Source organism: Temnothorax curvispinosus, unplaced genomic scaffold (genome assembly GCF_003070985.1).
Source record: "Temnothorax curvispinosus isolate PA1 unplaced genomic scaffold, ASM307098v1 QBEX01015513.1, whole genome shotgun sequence".
Lineage (NCBI taxonomy): Eukaryota > Metazoa > Arthropoda > Insecta > Hymenoptera > Formicidae > Temnothorax > Temnothorax curvispinosus.
The window spans coordinates 17,938-42,866 of NW_020225293.1; the positions used below are offsets into that span (position 1 = coordinate 17,938).

Here is a 24,929-nt window from a genome sequence, read left to right on the forward strand (position 1 = left end):
CCAAACCAAACCAAACCAAACCAAACCAAACCAAACCAAACCAAACCTAACCTAACCAAGAATGTAAAATACGTGGCCTGAGATTTATAATATACCCAAAGATTTAGAAATGTCTGATTTTAACGCGTCGATGTACCCAAAAATCGTGCGACGCGCAACAAATCCCGAGGTAGCAAAAATCTCGAAAGATGCGGAAGGGAGGAACGAGAGTCAAGAACGACTTGAGGAAACCGGAAAAAGGACGAGGGAGACACGAGAAAGGTATGGCGGAAAGTAAGTATCGTAACCACATTATATTAGTATAGTATGCAGTGTGGAAGAGAAAGTATACGCAGACAGCAGTGCCGGAAGCCCGAGAGAAACCGAAGAAAGAAGGGCGGAAAGAAGAGCGGAAGAGAACCAAAGAAGCGCGCGAGGAAGTCAGAGTCTGCCAAAAAGAAGAAAAAAGGGAAAAGAAAAACGAAGACTACCGCGCTTGGACGGTGAGGGTGAAATGTATATGAATGGTATAACAATGGTCTGATTGTACGCTGCTGGACAGTATGTAATACCACTAAATACGAGTATATATACAGTACACATCATTGTTGATAACAGGGGTGTAGCGATAAAATAAAATAAAAACCGATGGTAAAACAAAAGGCAAGATTTCAAGATTTTCTCCAACATTTATTTCACACAAGAGATCATCCCGGAATATTCTCCTTTTCTGGCCCAAAGATACCGGCTACACCCCTGATCGATAAGTATAAAACAGTTAAGTGTTGATGATGCACGTGTGAGTGTCGCGTATTATTATCTCCTCAGCGAAAAGGAATAAGCGAGTAACGGGGCCCCGTTTCTCGCGTCGGCAGATTCATATCCGATTTTCCCCGATCGGTATTCCGGCGCCTAATCTGAATTGTTTGGTCGGTCGTTACGATTACAACACTCACAGATAATTTCGTGAGAGAAAAAAGAATGATTTCAAGATAGACTGGAGTGCTTCCGCTCAGGGTTAATGGCTGTATCAGTATAGGAATCGAGAAGTTAGAGAACGAGGCGAGCAATAAAGTTATAATGGATGCCGAAAAGTCGCTTCTCGACGGATTAGAGCAAAAAGCGTAACATTTTTCGAATTACGGGAAATCGACTGCCTCGGAATCGGAGTCCTGCTACCAGTCCCCTTCCCCAGAAGCAATCTGTATGCAGGACATGTCAGAAATACGCGATGATATTTCAGAGCGATGCGCGATGGTCGTGAACAGATGTGTGAGGCGGAGAGATGCGCGTGCAGGAAAACGATACTTCCGTCCATTAGCAAAACCGCGCGAGCTATCGCTCGCAATTGCCACGCTCATGAGATATCGTCGCGTATTAATCGCACGGCGGATAAGAAGAGTATTCTCCGTGTCTTCCCCGCTATATAAACACCCGGCCCGACAGTCTAATTATTTTAATTCTACGTAGCAGAAGCGAGGCGTTTTGAGAATTAATAACAGCAGTACGTAAAAAACCGAGGGGGATCAATCGGTACTTGTTATCTTTTAGGTATCGTTTACAAGGTCTCCAATATTTTTAGTTTGACGAGGCAAGGGATCGGCAAATATTTATAGCAACGAAATCATAAGTACGGATGAGTACTATTCTTATCCCCGGTACCCCGGTACGTTCTGTGCACACTGTAAAATGTTGATATTTTTTATATCGCCGGTTGTCGCTTCCAGTGTCGGCCGGGACCGGCGTAACGGCCACGAGGGCCGCGCACGCCAGGATCTCTTTCGTACGTTCTTTCGAAATTTTTCTCTTTCCTCTCGCGCAAAACTCTCTATTTATTTATGTTAGATGCTTGAGTGAAGTGGCTTACCGCCTTGCTCGTCCAGCATTACGAGGGATTTCATCCCGACCTCGTGGCTCTAAACAGGCAACCGACAGGCAATCAGGCGGCGTGTTAAACATCGAGGAAAAGTTAATCGCCGTCAGGACGCTCCCTCGCCTCCGCGGTGATTCTCACCCCTTCCCCCCCAATAAAAGAGAAAAGGTTCTCCCCGCAAAACATTCACCGATACCGAACGCGGGTAAAAACGAGGGAGAGACGTGAGGCAGAAAGATAATGATGGAGAAAGAGATAGAGATGAGAATGTCGGAGTGGCGAGAGGGCGCGAACGACGAGTTTCGACCTCAGCTAATTAATCTATTATGCATATCAGGAGGGTGGATGGATGAGGGTGGATGACGACGTAACGCTTGACAGTTGGCGGTAAATGCTGACACGTGGCAAAAATAGGATTCAACGATAAAAAAGAGGAGGGAATTTTAGAAATGATGAGGAGGGGACGAGTACAAAGAAAAGTTCACCCGATTACTTTTATTCTTAATTAATTAATCTGATTATTCAGGAGGAATATCTAATTATAATTTTAGGAGGATTGGATGAACGAAGACGCAGTCACGTTTTTACGCTAAGTATAATTAGTAGCAATTATAATTTGTTAAGATCTAAAGAGGGTGGCGACAAGAGTGGCGATGTGTAGATTTTCACCTGGCTGAGTATTCGATGAAAGGTCCTGGTAATTAATAGAAAATGCGTAGATTTCGTGCTAATTATACTTCCTGCGAATCCTAGAGGATGAATGGAAAATTCAGTCATGAGTAGGAGGGGCCTAAAAGCAAGCGATACTTTATAAACACTGGAGAATGAAAAGTGAGATGAGACAAAAATGGAATAAACCTACGCAGTTTTTCGTAACATTTTCATGAATTCAATGTTGATAATCTTTCGCACTTACGTATATAAAGAACAAGTTTTCTCCACTTCTGTGAAGTTAACACTTCAATTTTGGAATTTTGATGTAATTGATGGAATTGAGTTCTAGCCTTTCCCTAAAGAGTTCTAGAGGTCTTGAAGGGTTCTAGTGATTTAACCCAAAAAAAGAGCGGTTCGAAGTTTTGGGGTGCCAACTTCACGATTCATGATTCGAAAATTGACGATAATAATTTTTTAATTTTAATCTGAATCGATCTTGTGTCTTAATACTTTTCGATGGAACTCTTGAGGTGCTATATAGAAATAAAAAAAAAAAAACAGTTAAAAAAAATCTTTTTTCCGAACTTAAAAATTTCTCAATTAGGCTAGAACTCTTTTTGTAACCTATCAGGAACTCTAAAACTCTTTAGGAAAGGGCTAGAACTCCATCAATTACATTAAAATTCCAAAATTAAGGTGTTAACTTCACAGAAGTATTTTCTCCAACAATATGCTTTTCGTTGCGAGTGATAAATATCAGATTTCTGAGTGCGAACGATTCCGCCAAGTGATAATTCCGCACTTCAAAGAAGTAAATGGACATCAGAGCAGAGCAAAGCCAAAGAGGAAGTGGCGAAGGCGAGAAAGACAGAGAGAGAGAGACAGAAGTGCCGAAAAAGGTAAAAGGATAGCGGCATACTCTGCCGACGAGTGTCCCGCGCAATAAACATCGATAGAGTATCATGCCACTGAAAGATACGGTACTGGAGATACGGTATCGGGGAGATCGGGGGACAAGATCGGGGTAACGAATGGAGTTCCGTCGGGTGCCCTAATACTAGGTGGGACCCTAAAAGCGACAATGTCGCTAAAGTATTATAAGTTTGACATCGACGGGACGTCATTGATCTTTCGACTCATCCGCTGACGACGCGAGAGAGCCGCTCTCGTCATCGCGGGATCCTCGCTCGTTTGCATAAAAAATAAATAAATAAATCTCACACTAATTAATGAAATCAAAATACAATTGAGGTATTTCTCAATTGCAGACACGCAAACAAGATCCTGGAATGTTCGAGGACGAGCGATCATCCAGTTGACCGTTCGCAGTCGATTCTTCATTTCGCGTGACTCTATCGGGATTCCGCGGTAATAATCACAACATCAGAAGCATGCCCTTCCTGAAGGGAAACGCAAATTAACAGCTAATGAAGGCCGTCCTACGCTTCGCACCTTTTCCCTTTTTTCCATCGGCTTTTTCCCCCTCTTTTCTCCGCTTGTTATGCGTTATTCTTCTTATTCTTCCTTATATCGATGTATATATGATATTTTGTACTCATTGAACTATCGCATCGCTTGCTCGTTCTTCGCAGGATAGAGAGATAAAGAGAAAGAGAGAGAGAGAGAGAAAAAGACAACGACTTATTGGTGTTTACTGGGAGACTGCTTACCGCCTTGGTGGTCTAACATCGTCAGAGTGTTCGCTCCGATCTCCTCGCTCTACGACAGGTTCGAAGGTGCCACACATTAACGGAAACGAAAGAATCGTTTTTCTCAGTAGATGCGTGCGAGAATTAACTGCGGAACAAAGTCACAGACAAGAAAGCAACAAAATCGCACGGACACGTCCCATCGAGTCAGAAACGGTGACTTTTATGCGGGAACAGAATCATTCGTAATAGTAATATAATTCAATTATAAGACTGCTAATTCGCCAATCGTTTGCCGCAACTTTACCGCAAGTTGCGTTTGTCAGTGTATAAAAAAAAAATTTTCCGGAATCTGGAAAATGGTGCCCCTCGACAGAACGTGCCGTGCGTAATGAACAGATAATAATATATCCATTGACGTCAAACGAATAGGTAATATAATAAGGAATTATAATAACAATAATAATAAATAATAATAATAATAATGTTAAAAATAGTAAGAAGGTTAATAAGAACGATGAGAGAACTGAAATGAAAATTCAGAAGCAGATCTTGTGATATCTCTGCCAATTATACGTACATAATCCCCTAATCGCAACGATGTAACCATAATCGCTCACCCCCTTCTTCATAGACCGATTGCAGTCATGCTGTTTTATAGTGCTATTAATTATTTGATCATTAACTATTTTTTATATTAATAACAGATTCTCTTAAGAAACGACGAATCACTAACGACAGTTATTCGGATAATCCGAATTCTCGAAAAGTGTTCGATTTAACAACCGAGAGGCCTGCATCAAGCTATTCCAATTTCTCAATTATCAGTTCTAATTGAATCTCCCTCGCACCGCAATTATGATTAATCAGCCACGACTGCAACCGGTTTCTGCATTTATCGCTTACGTTAGAAATTATAGAGAGAATAGGGAGATAACAACGATAACGAACATTGATGTCGACGATATTAAGAGTAATGACGACTGATGAGACGATCTAATCCTAAAGGAGCGTAAATAGACGAGATGCGTCGGCGACGTTGAGAAAGAGAAAGAGAGAGAGATGATTGATTGGCGAACTAGAGACGCCGCCTCCGGAAGAGCTTTCTCCGTGAATAAGAAATAGAAGTAAAAATTATTAGATTAAGGGGTAACGCCACTCTAGAGTCCCCCCAAAAAAGCCAATTTTTGATAATTTTTTTCAGAAATACAATAATCATGAATGAAAATCGGTTTAATTCTATTTATTATCTATATATTAAAGTATAAAAAAAATTTTTTTATTAATTATTTATTGCCAAAATGGCGGCACCAGAGCCATTGCTCCAAAGTGCCTTTTTGCGGAAGGCGTCCAACGGGCGGAATCAAAGCTCCTATAATTTCTGAGCTGGAACAAAAATTCAAAGATTTTTGAAAAATATATAAGTTTTTCTATAGAAGTACCTAGGGGAATTGCGAAATATCATTTTTTGTAAGAATGGTGCATGTTGGAAAAAAGTGCTTCATTTTTCGCTAAAAAATGTCGCACAAAATTGTTTATAAAAAAAGTTTTGTTCAACTTATCGCAAAATCCTTAGGTACTTCTAAAGATAATGTTATTGCAAAGTTTCACTCAAAATTTCAAGTCAATCGGATAAAAGATGTTCGAGTTCTGATTCCGCCCGACTTTAAAAAAGCGATTTCGAGAAAAACGCGTTTAAAGTTTCAGTTTCACCATTCACAGATGTGAACGCGGCGGCAGACGGATTACAAAAAAGGGATAATAGAGATTTTCCCGAGCTTTGAAACCAAGTGTACCTTATTTCTAAGACCTTAAAGCATCGTTTAACAAAAAAAATCGATTTTTTGAAAATTCTAGAGTGGCTTTACCCCTTAAATCAGATTGCTTCTTGCTTATTTCCCTAGAGTAGAAAAATCAACCTTCCAAGATAATCTTTCAAGAAGAGTCGTAAAGCGAGCTTAAAAATGAGAAAGTGATTGGCTATTGCAAAAAAATTGAACATTTTTCGGGATAATTCTAATAATTTTCACGCTTTCGCGTGTTCTTTCCAATGTGACAACGCAGACGATAATAAATCGCATCTCAAACGACCGTCGCCGACGCGTTTCTCGAGAGTCGAATACGTCTTAGGCGAATACATAGCTAGCCGGCCAGGATGACGATGACGACGATGATGATAATGACGATAATGATGGTCACTGCTAATTACTCTCGCTAATCGTGCTAATTGGCGATTAGCGTGATTGGCGCGATCGCGCCGAGCGGAGTTTCTTTGCGACATCTCGCTTTTTTGTTAATCTATTTCGTTCCGAGCTCTCAATTAGACGATTGATTCTCGATTCTCATACACGTTTTATTTATATATCAGTACACATATAATTTCTTCTGATAACGTATATACACCGCGCACATTACATTTCGGCCAGCGACTCAAAGACAAAGCGGGAACAGTATCTACTTTGGTAAGACGACGGCCGACAGAGAGTAGTTGCATGTTCAATGCACAGATTGCAAAAAAAAAAGAAACAAGAAGAGATACAGAGAAACAAAAAATAGACAGATATAGAGAGAGAGAGAGGAAGTGAGAGAGAAGAGAACAGGTCAAGAGAGAGGAGAGGAATAAAACAAGTTACGACAGACAGATATCTACTGTCATAAGCGTTTACGGAGAGTTACGGAGTATATACTTTCTTGATATGTACAGTTTGGGATAGAAAGGTTGCCCGGTTAAGTTTCGGAATGCTTCCTATTTGTATTTAATATCCATCCACTATATCAGCAATTACCAATTATTTTAACATTTCAATATATTTGACATCTTGTTTGTCTGCTCTTATAATGAATCAAGCTGTGTGCATTAATGCTCATCCACTTCCAAATGGGGTGCGTTCTGAAACTCAACCAGACAACCTTTCTGTCCCCAACTGTACACTCAATAGACAAATACATGTTAATATATACATACATAAAAAGATACATATGTATGTAGTTATAAATATATATTGTGTATATACATAAATTTCTTTTTTTTTTACATGTAGACTGAAAGCGACACAGCTGTAAGCTTCGCGAGTGGCTACAGTATACAGTGTACAGTAAAGAGATAAAGTACACAGTCCAGAGAATTACAGCGTGTATCTTGTGGAGTGTGGATCGATCGGGCTAATTGCGACACGAGCGCGACATCGTGACACTTTCAATGATTAACGAGACAGATGACGAAAGTGAGGCTGAAATCAATATTCGCTCATAATCGCTTTATAGCGACCAGAAATCACTTTATGATATATCGATTGCTTAATTGATGACGGCTATTACCGCCGAGGATTATGACGATAATGATTACGGTTTTGCGTAATATTATATCAACATAGTTTGTCTTGTTGCGCTAGAAGTAAGTTAGTTACGTAAACTATCATATAGAATGTAGGTTATTACTTCCTATAAATTCTACTGGCTCTAGAATGAAATAATACAATAATGCACTTGCGATTATCAAAAACTGTCGCGATGCCTAATTCCTAAGACCGTCCTAATTATTCCGATATGTCCCGTATACGAAAGCAGACGCAATGACAGTTGGATAGATGAAATTGTACTCGGTACACTTTTAAATTTCATCATATCTGCGAAAGAGTATGAAAGGCCGCGAGAGGAAATTTCGAAAGCAGACCATTCCCACACGTTAGATGCCATTGTTGTATTTCGTTACACGCGAACGCATCTAGCGTTTCGTTTGGATGACAGAAAGTATCTGAGACTTTCTACACGGAGAGGGAGAGGGAGAGTGAATGAATGAGTAAGTGAGAAAGAGAGAGAGAGAGAAAAGGGCGCGAGAGAGATGGAAGGACGAAGATGAGTATTTGAGTGTATAGGTAACCGATTTATCAGAGAAAAAGGCGAGGTAGAAAACAGAAACAAATCGATCACAATCGAATATACTATCTGAACAACAGCTGTTAATAATACACGAGAGCAAGTCCGATCTCGTTAAGCGGTTCCTACAAGTGACCCAACAGTTTGCGCAACAATAAGGAAAAAGGACGGAAAAATTATAGTAAGACCAACACCAGGAATTTAAAAATCGGTACTAAGATAAAGATACATATTAAGAAATAAAGATTGCCAAAATATCGATTCGTTAATATATATTAGTAAGGTATCAATGCAAAGTTGATGCAATGGTTTGTTTATGTAATAATGATGTCCGTTTGCGTGACAGCAATTGCCGCGCAGATTGTTAGATCGTGTATGAGCCGTTTCGCATCAACACTGGCAAGTAGCGGCGGCGATAGCAGCAGCAGTAACAGCAGCAGCGGCAGCAGCAGCAGCGATGACTGATTCATTTTCAGCTGGAGGTCCATTTTCACGTCATGTATATGTATGTCGTGAGAATTTTTGTCTATATAACGTTAGATTTCTTTAATGTCTGTGGTGGTGAGACATGTGGTGGCGCACAGGGTAAAAACGGGCCTGAATAATTCACGTTGTAGTTGCACGAGTCGCACTCGTCGGATCGTCAGGAAAAAGTTTTCTATACGCTAAAATTTAACGGAATCGAAAACGGATCCTCTCGATTTCAGTCAAAGACAATAGTACCTATACATATTATACGTGGAAAAGCACCTGACTTGATTTTTTACGCGAATAATCGTTAAAAAAATTAACTCTATACTTTCAAAATATTTAACAATTTTGAATGGAATTGCATTTTTTGAGTTTACTGAAAATTTCCTTCGACGACCGAAGGTGCAGTCGAGACATAGTGTAGTACAAGAAGTAACGTCAGTAATATCAGCAGTATCAGTAGTGTCAGTGATGGCAATGGTGTTGTAATCAGTATAGTAATCGTAGTAGATCCGGCAGTAATGATATACAACTGGTGCAGTGGCAGTTGGCTGTCGATCTCCCTAATCGAGTTTGCTAATCGAGCGCGACACGATTTTCATTGTTGATGTTCTATTATGACGTAAGGACTCCGCGAATTATCTCCGTCTTCTTAGGAGACGTAAAGGCGATTAGGGGGTAAAGCTAAAGCGGAACCAACCGTCGGGTTAGCGCCCCGTTAGAAGTGCGGCATTAAATCGTTAAAGCGTGATGAAAACAAGGTAATTTCAAGGCGCGTTAATCCGAACGTCGATTAATCAATATTTTGGAGACCAGAATCCAGAATTGGACTCTATTCTCGCGTGTATAACAGACGCATCCGAGCTCTCCGAACGGGGAATCCGATCTAGGAAAGTTCTGTCAGATTTTGTCTAACGCCGACAGTGAAACGTTCGCGGAACAAATCATACAGTCCGCGAGAATTTCGCGTACCATCTACGTCTACGTCTGCGAGACTCGGCGCTGCCGAATTCCTCGTGCAAACGCATGCCAAATTGGGACACGCTAAACATCTGACGCACACACATCGATCGTAATTAAGGTGGTATTCGGGGATGGCGGGCCTATATCCGTAATACTTCGGGCCCTGGTAGGACTGAACTTGTTGATAGAACAATTTCCGTCTGGTTAGCAGCTATAATCTGCGAGCGTTTCGAGTGTTGACTCTAGAGATCACTGCGTTAACCCTTTCGGTCGTTTTATGAAGAGACTGTCCCGCTCGTTAAGACAATTCAATATCAAACATAGAATTTATAGAAAGAACATTTTGTGCTAAGACCTTTCTTTGTATTAAGAACCTTCGTCTACACGACCGGAAGAGTCAGTGTTTAACCATTATACCATTGTGCGTGCATCTAATTATTATTATGTGAATAATTACGTAAGTATTTTAAAGACTTAGCGGGTTTTTGGAATTATCTCCAACGAGCAGCAAGCATAAACAACGTTTAGGATGAAACTACGGGGTGCCCGAATACTGTTAACTATCGTTGACTAGTGTCGATAAAAAGATATATAGGGAAAATGCGGGAAATCGCAAAAATAATTTTAAACGAAAAGATCATATCTACAACTCATATATAAATCGAGAAAATTTTAGTTTCAATTTTTTTTTAAAGAAGTCTGGTTTCCCAGATATAAAGCAAATTCAAAGAAGAAAAAAGATCTTGTTTTACAATGCAAAAATACAATAAACTTTCGATTAAACGGCAGATTAGTTTCATTTGATGAAATTAAAATAATACTTGCACACCTCGTGTAAAAAAAATGCCAAAATTATGTAGAATCACAGAATATATGAGTCAATTGTGTGTGTTGTTTCCCGCAATTTTCCTGCTCGAGACTCCGTCATGTTATATACTTATGTGTATGCGTGTTATATGCTTTGTGAGGAGGACACTCGCGGGTAACGCTTGTGGATGACAGACGGTGTGTTGAATTGTAAGACGTGCGTGATTATACGACAACGAGTGGTTTCCTCGTTCCTTCACCTCCTGCTCTCATTTTCGGCCGTTTCTTAATTTCTAACAAGCGGAATTCACTCACCTCCCTGGTCGTCGAGTGCGACCAGAGTGCGGATGCCAGCCTCCTTGCTCTATGACAGACAGAGGCAGCACAACACAGACAACCACCACCAGTGTTAGAAAGCGAGAGATAGAGACAGAGATAGATAGATAGATAGATAGAAAGAGGGAGAAAGAGAAAGAGAGAGGGGGAAGAGAGAAGGGAGAGAGAGAGAGAGAGAGAAGAAAGAGAGAAAAGGTCGTACATCTTTCTTTACTCTTTCTTCGCATCTTTCTTTCAATAAGTATATAGTATATAGTAATATTAGTAGTATATTAGTATAGTATATATATATAAGTATATGTAACGGACAAGTCGGTGATAGGTACTGGACAAGCAAGATAAGAGATGGATATTGTGGCCGGATATGTTAAGGCGGTGGCGCGTAGAGAGTGGGACAGAGTGACAAGTATTTCGGGGCCTCTCTCGTTTTTCATTTTCTTTTTCAGAATATCTTTTCTGAATCGTTTTTTTTTTGTTCCTTGTTCTTTCTATCACGAACGACGTCGCGGCGCGCCTTCGGGCTCGCCTTGGCGTACTGTCAATATTATATATACATACATATATATGTAATATTATATATATATATATATATATATATATATATATCCCATATGTTTGTACGCGATATCTGCTCGCGACGCAGAGACAGGTGAGCAGAGACGGGCGGGCAAGAGCAATTGGAAGAGAAAAGTATAGGCCCGACCGGCAGGTACCGTCGAACGCGGTGCGACGGTACGAACGTGTTGGCATGTTGTTGCTTGTTGTTGATTTGTTGATGTTGTTGTTGTTCTTGATGTTGTATCGGTCAATGACGATGTTGTTATTGTTGATGTTGCTGTTGTTGTTGTTCATGTTGTAGTTGTTGTTGTAGATGTTGTTCCTGTTGCTGTAATTGTCGTCGCCGTTGTTGTGCGTTTATTATTAATTTTTGTTTTCACATGGCGGATATCTTCCTTCTGACAAAACGCGTTTCTTTTCTTTTGGTCTCTGTTTCTTTTATTGTTTGAATTTTTATTGGGGGGAGGTTTTGCCTTTTGCGAAAACCGATACTCTACGAGTTTCGGTTGAACAGGTTCGATCCCTCAATCGCCGTCGATCGTCCCCGCGCTCTTCTCGCGTTTCGAGAGCGGAAGGAAGATCGAGCGCGATCGAGAAGATCCACGTCTGCAGTGTTTCTTTCTTTTTCTGGGCGGTAGGTGGAAATTTCTTGGACACTCAGTAACGAAAAGAGCAATACATAGTAAAGTGTAGGTACATCGCAAGGGATAGAGTACACTTTCATTGAGTGATTCAATGCGCAAGGCAAATCACAAGCCCCGCGGGGCCTCTTTGAGTCACGAATATGCGCGCGCTGCAGAATCGGTTAAATCGATAAAAGAAAAGAAAACAATTATCCGTAACCATGTATATCATACAACATTTTGAAATATTAGTTTATAAATAGTACATAAATATAGTACATTAATAGAATAGATATAGAAATAGAGAACTATATAAAAATATAAATATAGAAATAGACATAGAAATAAGATAATATTTTAATTTTAAGAATTTTAAGATTGAACGAAAAAATAAAATAAAATCTATAAATATAAGAGACAGAGCATCTCGTAGGAGCTGTTAATATAAGTATAAATAAGAAATAAGAATTACATCAATATCAATTATGACAATTGTAATATACAAGATGCCCCGTGACTCGAGATGCATACATTAAGGCGTGTTATTGAAGTCATTTAGAGTTGAAATTGTTTAATAAACATATGTCTGTAAAATTCTTCCTAACAGAACTACAACCATTAAAAATTGATGTGATATTAAAAAAAAAAAAGAAAAAAGACATTTAATTTAACTTGTTTATTTACAAACGTATAACAAATTCTGTTCAAAATTATCTCCTGCAGATTCAATACTAAGTTTTGCCCTACGTAAAAGTGATCTAACAGCGCACTCCACCATCCCAGGAGAATTTCTTATTTGCGTTGCTGCATCCATAATTCTGTTCACGAGTTCATCTCTATTAAGAGACTTTTCTGCATAAACTATTGACTTTATGTACTCCCAAAGAAAGTAGTACAGGGGTATTTATTTGAAATGTTTCAAATATTCACATCAACTCTCAATGGTTGTAATTCTGTTAGGAAGCATTTATGGGACATATGTTTATTAAACAATTTCAACTCTAAATGACTTCAATAACATGCCCTTAATATATGAACCTCGAGTCATGAGACACCCTGTATAAAATAATTTAATACAAAACTCATCAAGATAAATTTCGGCGAAAAGTTCCAACGCGAGACACTTCAAGACTCAAAGAGTTGCGAGTACCTGGATAAGTGCAAAGAACACACGCACACGTTGGAGTGGAAGAAGACGGGAGGGTGAATGAAGGGGCAGCAAATAAGTGAATGAGCGAGTGAATGAAACGATCGATGAATCGAGGAGGAGAAAAGGATAAGCGACTATATATTTTTGTACATGTTTAACGATTTTCTTTTATACGTTTAATTACAGCCCATATTTGAGCATCGCATTTAACGCTAAACGCGAATATTCGATTCTAAATTTATTCATTAATTAATGCGTTGAGTTATTAAACGCGATCGAGTAACAAGTATTAATTGAATAAAACTCGGACAAATCACATTTAGAGTTAAACGCCGTGTTAAATAGAGGCGACATTACAAGAATGTGTAAGAGATCGACTTTCTGACAATTTTTTATTTTTGGATATTTGTTCATGTTTTGCTCCTTTCCTCATTCGACTTGAGGCACAAGCATGCATATCAATATTTAAAAAAATATCAGCAGGTAATGGTGAAAGTGCATAAGAATTAAAGAACCGTGAAGATTGAGAAATCAACGATATCGATGTCGAAATGACGAGCATATCAGATATAAATAAAATACTGTTAGTAAACTTTAGATAAAATACTGTTAGTAAATTCTAAATAAAGAGAAACAGAATAAAGAAATAAAAAATAAAAATTAAAATCATCTTTCATTCATTAAATGCATTTAATTCCTTGTACTCGATGTATTATATAAAACACATTTTTCTAGTTATAAAATGTTATTTTAAAAAATATAAATTAAGTGTCATTTCACAATAACAAAAATATAACATTATTTTTTTATCAATAGGTGATAGAAATAAAACGTCGCTACGACATTCGAGTACAAATGATTACATACAGGGTGTTCAGCGTAACGGTCCGCACGATTGTTGAGACGCTTCCAATAGTTTAAAAAAAAGGTTGTAAGGTGAAAATGTATCTATTTTATTTTTGAATTAGAATAATCATTCATTGCTGCTATTAGAGCAAATTAATATCCATTTCGGAAGAAGACTCATAGAATACTGATATTATGTGTTTATAATGCAAAAATTGTCCCCAGACAACTTTCGGTGTTTATGTTTTCATTTCTAGTCAGAACTTATAAGTACTGCTGTTCACAAAATAATGCTGCAAATTTAATATTAAATATCAATAAAAATGATAGGGCGTTGAATTCGTCTTAAAGTCCCCTACAATATTATTAAAAAAAACAACATAGTGCAATTTAAAAAATTTAAGGTGACATTGACTTTTTTATAAAAAAAATTTTTTTAAATTTCTTTTTATTGGACGTTGTAGCTTACATAAAATAGATAAATTTTCACCTTCCAACCTTTTTTTGAACTATCGAAAGCGTCTCAAAAATCGTGCGGACTGTTAAACACCCTGTATATGTATAAATAAGTATCTCTCAAATATAAGTATTAGGATGTCCAAAAAAAATTTACACTACGTGCGATATTTTACTTTTCTCATACTTCGGTTGGTTTTTTCTTAGCAAAGATTTTATATTGTAAAATTAATTAGCATATTTTTGAAAATCAGCAAAAATATAAGCGATATACGTAAACGAGATTTAAGACAAGATTTTAATTAAACTACCCGTTTTCTCAACATTGTACTTCAAACGCAAAATAAGATTTGTAAATTGGTAGAATGCATTCGTAAAAATTACACAAAGACTTAGACTTTATGAATCTAAACTCTATGTTACGTACTCAAATAATTTTTTTATAACTCATCTATATGATAATAATTTAGTTTTTCAAGATTCTTAATTAACGTCATAAATTATTGTTGCTCAAGTAAGATTCTAACCCCGAGAAGAGACAATCATTCGCTTGCATCACTGATTCCTTTAAAAAAAATTATTTTGGGACAACCCGTAACAATGAAAAATATTTTGTTCTGTAGGATAGCGTGAACTAATGTATGTGCACTGATTGTTAGTATTGATTGTACTGAGCTGTGATGACCGCTTCTAAAAAGAGCGATAGCACGATGCACTGAAGAGAGAAAGTGAATAGTAGCTTGCAGAGAGGAAAAAATTCGAACATACACACACGCACACACACAGACAGCCAACAGCCAAAGCAGGCAGGCAACGAAATTTCGTCAATCAAAAGACAAACCAGCGACAACGATAATGGAATATATTCAAAATTTATATGTCATTTATATTCTTTCTTATACGAATAATTTTACGTTTCCTTTAAGGCTCCAGAACCGCGATTCTGTAACTCGTTATGCAGTATCATTATCGTTATATTGTCGTTGGGCAGCTTTTTTACAATATAGTATACCTGCGCAACTGTCAACTGTCGTTGAGTACATAACGACAGCATAACGAGTTACAGAATCGCACTACTGGGCTTTTTCCCGACATCTTGTGAGATGTTGTCTTGTACGTGTGATGATTGTGACGTCAGAAGCGAGAAATGTTGAGAATTGACACGTTGAGAATTCTTGCATGCCATTTCTAAATAAAAAGGTATTTGCATAAAATAACACTTTAGATCACTTTAGAACATTTCGAACGCACTCCGAGGTTAAGTTATAGATCTATCCCTTTTCCTTGACAATTAATAAACAGCCGTAAAATGAATATAATACGAAACCTAGTCATGCGCCTGCACATAAGCTTGCATCGTATCACATTCGTTTTACGGTTGTTTAATAACTGTCAAGGGAAAGGGATGCAGCTTGGAGTATTTTTGAAATGTGCTGAAGTAATCTGTAGTGTTATTTCAAGCAAATATCTTTTTATTTGAAAATACCACGCAAGAATTTTCAACGTGTCATTTCTCGCTTCTGACGTCACATTCCGACATGGTTGCGGCGAGTACCGAGGAGCTTTAAACATGTGATAAAATTTTCCTGAATTTATTTGGTACACATTGAGCTTGTAATATCTTGTCATCAGCGAATAAAAATGTTAGAAGCACAGTTACGTAATTTAAAATTTTGAAAGCAAGAAAAATTAAATTTATGAAGGTATTTAGTTATAGAGTTATAGAAAAGAAAAATAGACATGTTAGTATCTCTTTATGTTGCAAAATAAAAATCCCTCATTGTTTCAATTTTAATATTATAATTGCCGACAAAATAATCCATACGTATTATTGCTCTTTCCATCCCACATCTTCTTTTAGTACTTCTACGATCATTCCCAAAGAAAATAACACGTTTAATATTGTTTGTACTGTTGTATTACGTACGCCTTAATTTACGCCCAAGATATTTAAATCGCAAAAATCTATTTTTAATTTATTCTCGGGCATATTTTTATGAAATTTTGCTTGCGACGAAACTATTGCTACCGCGCTGAACTTGAAGGATAGTCGTCAACCGATCTTCCGATCTTCGAAATCTCGCTTAGAGCGGATAGGCAATTGAGCAGACAAGTGTAGAGATCGCGGATCAGGCAAGCAAAGACCACACACAGGCACACATCGCGCATACTTATACAAAACACATACATTAACATCCAGCAACGGACAATATCGAAAGAAAGATATATATATATCTTATATATATATATATATATATATATATATATATATATATATATAGAGAGAGAGAGAGAGAGAGAGAGAGAGAGAGAGAGAGAGTAGCAATAGCTTTGGTATTATACACATATACAGACGCAGCTTTTCTCCATCTTTCCTTTTATCTTCATTCAGTTCTTTTTCCCCTTTTCATTTTTTCTCTTTTTGTTTTTCTCTTTTTAAGTCGCATTCGCCGTTTTTCTCTTTCCGGGAGTCTTATTTCGCCCTGTCGTTTCGACAGGAGACATTTCTGGTCAGCTCCCTTCTCAGCAAGGATCAAACCCATTCTCTCGATTCGATGATCGAATCTTGAAGAGTTCTCGCGCGAGATCGAGTTGCGCTTTAACTCTTTGCACTCTTCCTGCGTCGAGGTGCCAAATAATCATTTCTATAGTCTATAGAAATATTCTTTCGAGTACACGACATACAAGATAAAGATTATAATTCATGAACGATATTCTTCTCTAAAGAACGATAAATATAAAAAAAGCAAATTCTTTATAAACAGATATTAAAAATTACAATACTTTTTACATATTTTTTTATTTACCATTATCGTTCTTTTAACCCTAGAACCCATGAGAGGGGTCGATTTCGACCCCAGGCGAACTTTGAACTACGCTCCTGAGCTAGCGAGTGACATTATCGACTCAGGACCTGAACCATAATTCATTTCAACTCTCTAAAAGTAAGATTATGTCGGGCGCAGCGTTGGTTGTTTGCTGGCAGTGAAACAGCACCGTCGCAAAGCGTGCGTGAGGTCGATATTGACCCCAGTTGTGAGTTTCCGTTTGTGTTTCGTCGGTAAGCTAATTTTATATTTTTTGCTAGAATCAATATATTTCATGTATTATTACGTAATCTGAGCATAAATAGTCATAAATATTATTTAAGACGAAATATCACACAACTTAGTCGGTAAAAATCCCGTTGCCTATAGAAGATTGACATTTCGCAGAAAATGGCTGGGCGATATAATGTTTTATTTTTTTCATATTTTTTACTATTTTGTATCAAATAAAAATAAAATAATACTTAAAATACAATTTTTTATGGTTTTTTCATCGACTTTTTCCGTATTTCAACTTTGCGAATTTCTTCATCTTTATAGTCCCAAATAAATATACTTTTTGAACAGAACATAGCGATGGCAATTTTTTTCTAATAGTCTAATGTGTCCTCTTTAAAACCCCGTTTGAATTTTGAAAATCGGTTGATTACAAAAAAAGATACAAATTTTTGTTTAAAAAAAGAGGTTTTTGCTGATTTTCTGCGTTTTTCGGTCTTTAAATGGATTTTTCACTAACTAAACTTGAGTAAAATTAAATTTACCGTATACCATTCTCTTCGTTATTAAAAAACGAAGAAATTCATGTAGGTTTAAAGGCCCTTTATTTCTGTAGGACCGGTTTTACGATCAAATAAAGCGTGGGGTCGATATTGCCCCCAGTCATGCGTTAGAAGGTCAAAAAAATGATACATGGGTTCTAGGGTTAAGCAAATATTAAATATTAATTTTAATAAGGATATATTTCCGCGTAAATCGACATTCATTTATAAACCACTTTTCTATCTAAAATAAATAAAAGATCAATTTAACGTGGAACAGAAGAAAACACAGGCTCTAAAAAAACACCGAATGTGTCATATCTCGCTTTTATGAAGAGGCCATCAAAACGCAAAGAGTTAAAGAGCGAAAAGTCGAGCCGCAGTTTCATCCACGATAGAGAACTTCTTCCTTTTCCTTTTCACGCGAGTACTCAACATTCTTCCCTCCGCTCGCTGCGCTATCGCAAACTTCGACGCTGTCTCGTCAGGTAATTCGCGTGCTGCGCTGCACAACGCAATCGTTTACAGTACAATACAACATCCGTATGTACAATCGCTGGGATTACGCGGGCCTCGGGAGCACGATTCGATGAGTCGGGCCATTGCTTTGCGTCTTCAAATCCTCATGCGCGTTACAATCTCGTCCGAAGAAAGACAAAGAGAAGCACTGATCGTTGAATCGACGTTTACTTTTCTACGTGTATGTAACTAAGTGATTGGAGAATACGATACCGATCAAAGATGCATACGCATACAAGAAGAAGATAGGGAACTGCCCTTCGCAGATATACATAAAAAAAAAAAATAGGGAAACGTACGCCTATTAGAGTTCTTGATCTAGATAATAGAGAGGTGACACTGAAATCGATAGGTGTGATTATTGTGCGATATCGTGCAATATATCGATAAGTCGCCATCTTATTTCTTCATATCTGACAGCAGAATCTGAGTAGAAGATGTCAAAGCAGGTTAGAGCAGATGACGTGAAGCATATTTTGGGTGTTTACGGCCATATATTGAAATTATAGCAGAGCTTGTCTCTATTTCTAATGTGCTTGCAAGAAACAGACCGTCTATATATATGTGTATATTTATAAACATTAAATCTTATTTATTTTACCATTTTAGTAGGAAACAATATGGCGCTGAATTATGTGATTTAACTAGCCAATCGTGATATAGTCAGACCATTTCCTTCAATATCGCCTCTCTATTATCTAGAACTCTAACACCTAATGCGTCGACGGTGCGCAAGCATAAAAAAAACCCTGAACTATTTTCGCAACCATAATAAGTATTAATCTCGTAATGATAATCTACAGACTCAATAGTATCTAATATCATTCACCAACGTCAATTAATTATTATTATATCATATTTGATTAGCCTGCATATGCTCATTGATCCTGCGTAGTCCTATTATGGTATTGCACGTGAAATCATATTAGCGTTAATTGGCAATTATCATGTTTTAGTATTCCGGGATATAAATATTAGGAAGTCTTTATCGGCGAATAGTGATGGATTACGTGAAGCTACTCGGCGGAAAAATTGTCCTATAATAAGATGCATTTGTCGTTTAATTTGTAAAAATAAGTAAATAGAGAATTTCTATATTGTTAAAAGAAATATCCATAAAAACCGAAATTAACAAGATAAGTGCATTAAATGCGGTTTTCTAAACAATTTTCGTTATGTAAATAATTATAAATTCAATAACTTTGACAGAAAAAATATAAAAGATGTAAAAAATAAATAGGAGAAAAGGAAACAGATTTTTTATGATTATTTAAACATGACGTTCATATTTTTCCTTTTCTTCTTTTACATTTTTTTCTGCATTCCAGCTGCGTATTCATATACCTACACAAAAAATAATTAAGTTTCCCCTCAATTTTCCTTATTAAAACATCTCGCATATTTGGGTAAATCCTTTTATGTTCTCAATAATAAAACTTTCGTTACAAATTGCTTGCTCAAAATATACACGTTCGTATCAAACAAGAGCGACACTAATAAAGAGAGAAAAAAACCGTCGCTCGCACACCGTCGCGCAAGGACCTTGCATTACGGAGGGTCATGGAAGAGATGTGGGTGTACCGCGAGTTGATCCTCATCCGGTGACGAAAAATATCACGATCAAACTTTACGAGACAAAGAGTTAATGATCGGTTGCTGATCATTTGCTCGCGTCTGATTTTCGGCAATTCTTCTCTTGTGTCGCCGAGAAGGAACACGCAGCCTTAGCGACTTACGAGAACATTTTCATCTCCCTCCCTCATGGAAGCTCGCATCGGTTTACGATTTGCTTCCTGGCTGGTCGAAAACACGATCGACCGTTTTTGCGCAATCGTTATCACGCGCCTCGACGTGACGATGATGACGCATTGCGCATTATGGTTGTATGTACATACGTACGCTTCTCTTGGTCAATGATGATTCGAGGATGTCTTCGGTGCTCGGAAGAATGCGACACGTGCGCGTATTAATGCAGCCACAGGTAGGTAGATAAGTAGCAGCGTGAGAGACTGAAATGGAACGACACGCAAAAACTTCGACGGATCCTCTCCATCCATGGCCGAAAGAAATTCAAGTGGTACCGACTTGCTTTCGCCTCGCAATTATTATACTTGCAAAAGCGGTCCATATCAAGATTTGATTATTATTTCAATGTAAAATTAACATACAACAGCTATGTTACTATTTTCTTAACATTTTCATGGGTACGTGTGTACACGGAGGAGGTTACCTTGGATGACCTTGATTTTTAAGTATGTTGTCAAGGTCACCCTCCTGAGTGACCTTCAGAAAATTTCAGCCCGCGCTCGTTGTTTATTGAAAAGTTATTAACAAAAAAATTTGAGAAATATAGCAGTTATTTTTTAGTATTTAAATGACTAAAGTCCCCTATTATGAGATAGGCTCCTAATATGCGACAGCGAGGTTTCTGCTAAACTAATAGGCCCTATCTGTTGGTTCCACCATGAACTTATTGCCCTTGGGGTAAAACCTATTTAGTGGAAAATTCATTGTTTGATCGTGCGTGTAGTCGTTGCAGAGAAAGAAATTGTGAAATTGGATGTTGTCAAGTGCCATGGATATGAGTCTTTAAGGTAGTCGTCTCGTCAGGGCATGTATTAGATAAAGTTTTTGATTTCGGATTTTATATTAAATTATATGATCAGCTTTGCAGTCGATTTTTTCTGTGGCTCCTTACCGACTATTTACTCTAGAAAATCGATCTCGAAAATCACAAATTTTGCATTACTTCATACAGACGGCCAGAAAAAGAAGGCTCTATCACGGTTTCAATCACATATTTTCGCATTTTTCGATTAGATGAAGTAAAAAAAAACATTGCTTTTTGTACATTAGATTTCGAAGAATCCGATGCAACTATAAAATATATAGTTTACCGGAGATTTCGCTGCTAATTTTTTAGTTTATTTTAGTGAAAATGCGGTAATCGACCAGACATTTTTTGGTCGAGGTGAGGTTGGGAAGACTTAACAACGCCGCTGGCTAATCACTGTAGTTGCAGGTTATGGGGCTCGTCTTTCTTAGCCGAATTGGATAGTGATTGACACCCCTGTCATGCGTTTTGAAACCCTTTCTCAGTAATTGTCAAAATTTAATCGAAAAGTATTTTTCTCACTTGTAACCTTTCTCGACGAATCGCATGATCAGCTGATCAAAACGGAGTCAAATGAGAAAAATCACATAATTTGGAAAAAGTAACATACTTTGTCACGTATGAAATTTTACACCATAATTCATAAAATTATTTTTCCCTTAGCAAAAATTGCCTGAAATATATTTCTGAACGTGAAAACCTACAAACAGTCACATGACTAGCACGTAGCGAGACGCCTGCCTTAAACCTTGTTTATTATATAATTAATAAATATTTGGCAATAAGTTCTGCATGCAGTGATAGAGTAAGGTCGTATTAATATGAAAATACGGGATATGTTGAGTTGCTCAATTGTAGAGATTAGATTTGGTGATCGTGATACCGCAAGGCGTGGTGCTCGTAACATGAGATACTCAGGGTACTCCTGGGTTGCTGAAGTATGAAAGTTATTGTACAATAATAAAAGAAAAGAAAATACTATATTAACGTTAAGGAAAGGTTTATACGAATTTATAAGGCTGTACTGACCTTGATTTGAGAAGGAAGGGTGGAGGGGGAAGATTAGATACAGTATTGAGTATAAGTAGGTTTACGCGATTGTTGCAAATATGCTTCTGCATCACATGTGTATTTGAGAAACATTAAATAAAGGTTTTTAATAGTAATACTGATGTATTTTGCACTTTATTAGCGATTTCCCGGGGTCTCTCATATTAGGAGCATACTTTTGCGATTTTGCCGAAAGCTCATTTTTCACATTTTTCTAATTTTCAGCAAAATTAATATTTAAATTAAATTTTACATTTCAACATCTTAAAGCTTATTAAATTCCCTTCAAAATGACCTACTATATTTTTCATTTCTGCCCATAGACTTCCGGCAATCACACAAAATAGATATAGTATCTCATAATCGGGTACTTTCCTCTATACATATATGTCGAAATAGTACATGCATGAACAAAGAAAAGTTATTTAAAGCAGCAAATCGTTGTTTTTGGTTCCACCATCCACGAGTCCACGCGTTTTCGGGTTTATAACTCCACGCGTGGAAAGCCCACGCATTTACTTTGAAGGCACACTACGTGTCTAGTTTAACAATAGTAGAGCCCTCCGCAGGGGAGCGGAACCTACTGCCTCCACGCATACACTTTCCACGCGAAACGAGGTGCCACATGGGTTTACAACTTTCCACGCATGGAAAGCCCACGCATGTACTTTGAAGACACTCTATGTGTCTAGTTTAACAATAATGGAGCAGAGGGGCGGAACCTACTGCCTCCACGCATACATTTTCCACGCGAAACGAGGTGCCACATGGGTTTATAACTTTCCACGCGTGGAAATGGTCATATATTAGTCATTTATGCCTTTTAATACTCAAAATAACTGCTATATTTCTCAAATTTTTTTTGTTAATAACTTTTTAATAAACAATGAACGCGGGTTGAAACCTTCTAAAGGTCACTCAGGAGGGTGACCTTGACAACATACTAAAAAATCAAGGTCATCCAAGGTGACCTCTTCCATCTACACAATTACCTTTTCATTTGTTACATTTATGTCAACTTAACAATTTATATATGTTATTTAGAAATTAAATATTATTTTGAGTTCTTTTAACACAATTACTTTAAAAAATCAACACGTCTTAAAGTTATTTTAACACATACACAAAAGTTAAAGTAAATTTTCAAATAATCGTAAACTTTGACATACAAAATAATTAAATTTACTAAAATTAACGGTTTCTATTACACATAATTCAAGTAAAATCTGTAAAATACGTAATATCATGTGTTAATATAACTTGAAAAATAAAGTCAAAAGAATAAATATAAATGTAAAGTATAGTGTCAATTAATTAACATTTCTACGTTGTCAAAAAGTAACACACGATGACGGAGTCATTTTAACTTAAAATTTAGAATGGACTTTCTGGGACATGTAAAAAATGTTAAAATTACGTTTTATTTTTTACTGTGTAATGTCAAGTTTAGATATACAGGGTATTAAAAAAAGGTGGTACCAAATTTTAGGAGTATGTAGTACCCATGAAAACAAACCAAAAAATCTTAGTAAGTATTATTCCAAAAACCATTTATTTCCGAGTATTAAGCATTTTCTACAACAGACGTTCGATGTGCTTTCCGATCAACACAGACGTCGGCACACTTTCTCATTAAAGATTTGACACGTTCAAAAATTCCAGGTTCATTTCGTCGTCGTTAACAACCCATATAGGCGTTTACAATCGGCTCAATACTGCGCCAGTACTGGTTGTCGTAGTTCGGATACTTATACTGGCGCAGTACTGGCAACACTACTGGCGCGGTACTGACGCAGCGTCGGATGATAACTTGGGCCCAATACTGGCGGACAGTACTGGCCCAGCCGTTGTCCAGTCATTTACTAGTGATGACCCAGTTCTAAGTTTAACAGAATGTTGGGCGACGTACGGTTGCCACGTATCGGCCAAGCGTTGGTTTCTTTGTAACGTCTGGCGACCCTATATGGAAAGAGTTTTCAATTTCCTGTATCAGTTCATCTAATCTGTCAGCTGATGTACATGCTCTACAAATGTCCTCATAAATGAAAGTCGAACAATCGCCACGTCCTATCCACTTTTCTTGAAAACTCGTGCTTAAATGTTGTCTAACAATCATGAGGAACGGCGCAGGGGAACCATCGTGCATGAACCACATTTGTCTACGTTAGAAGGGGACGATTTTCCAAAAGTTCGACAATTTTCATTATTCGTCAACCTTGGAAGCTCATGAAGGAGTATACGAGTATACAAGCGGTCGCATGTAAATACGTTATACAATGCATACTCGTGAAACGCACAAAGTATACATCGAATGCTTTATAACTCGGAAATAAATGGTTTTTGGAGTAATGCTTATTAAGACTTTTCGGTTTGTTTTCATGAGTACTACATATTTCTAAAATTTGGTACCACTTTTTTCAACACCCTAAATAAATATCTTACTTTAAAAATACTAAACTTGTATTAATAATAATTATGCAAAATATAACATTAATGAATATAAAATCATAAAAAAAAGATTAGATCACTGTTGCACTGAACTGAAAAATAATCTCCGAACTTTTTCAAATTCAGAAAAGCCAATCAATGATAATTGTCCATTTATAATAATAATAAATACGATGCTAAAGACCAATTATCGGAAACAATAATCCGATTTGACGGATCAGATCATGGAAGCCAGTTGCGTGCGTTCCTTCGATAAGTATAGTAAGTTAAAAGTAGTAGAAGAAGAGCAAACATCTCCGTATATAAATATGTACAAAAACAGATATACAAGAATTGCGTACATTCGTGTATAGAGATATACAGACACGCACACACACGCACGCACGCACGCACGCACGCACGCACGCACGCACGCACACGCACTCGCACACGCACACGCACACGCACACGCACACGCACACGCACACGCAC

The 24,929-nt window shown here is 37.4% G+C and overlaps 1 protein-coding gene across 5 annotated transcripts in view; it reads right to left on the reverse strand.

Annotated features, from left to right (window-relative positions):
* The window catches only part of LOC112465776 (synaptosomal-associated protein 25-like), a 48,396-nt gene that overhangs the window by 16,782 nt on the left and 6,685 nt on the right, over positions 1–24,929 (reverse strand). For 3 of the 5 annotated variants that reach the window (XM_025033500.1, XM_025033499.1, XM_025033498.1), the window contains exon 4: positions 10,588–10,636. In XM_025033500.1, the coding sequence (XP_024889268.1) occupies positions 10,588–10,636 (49 nt within the window). Of the gene's footprint in view, positions 1–4,176; positions 4,226–10,587; positions 10,637–24,929 lie in introns of all 5 variants that reach the window. The other 2 variants (XM_025033502.1, XM_025033503.1) reach the window with 1 other exon arrangement.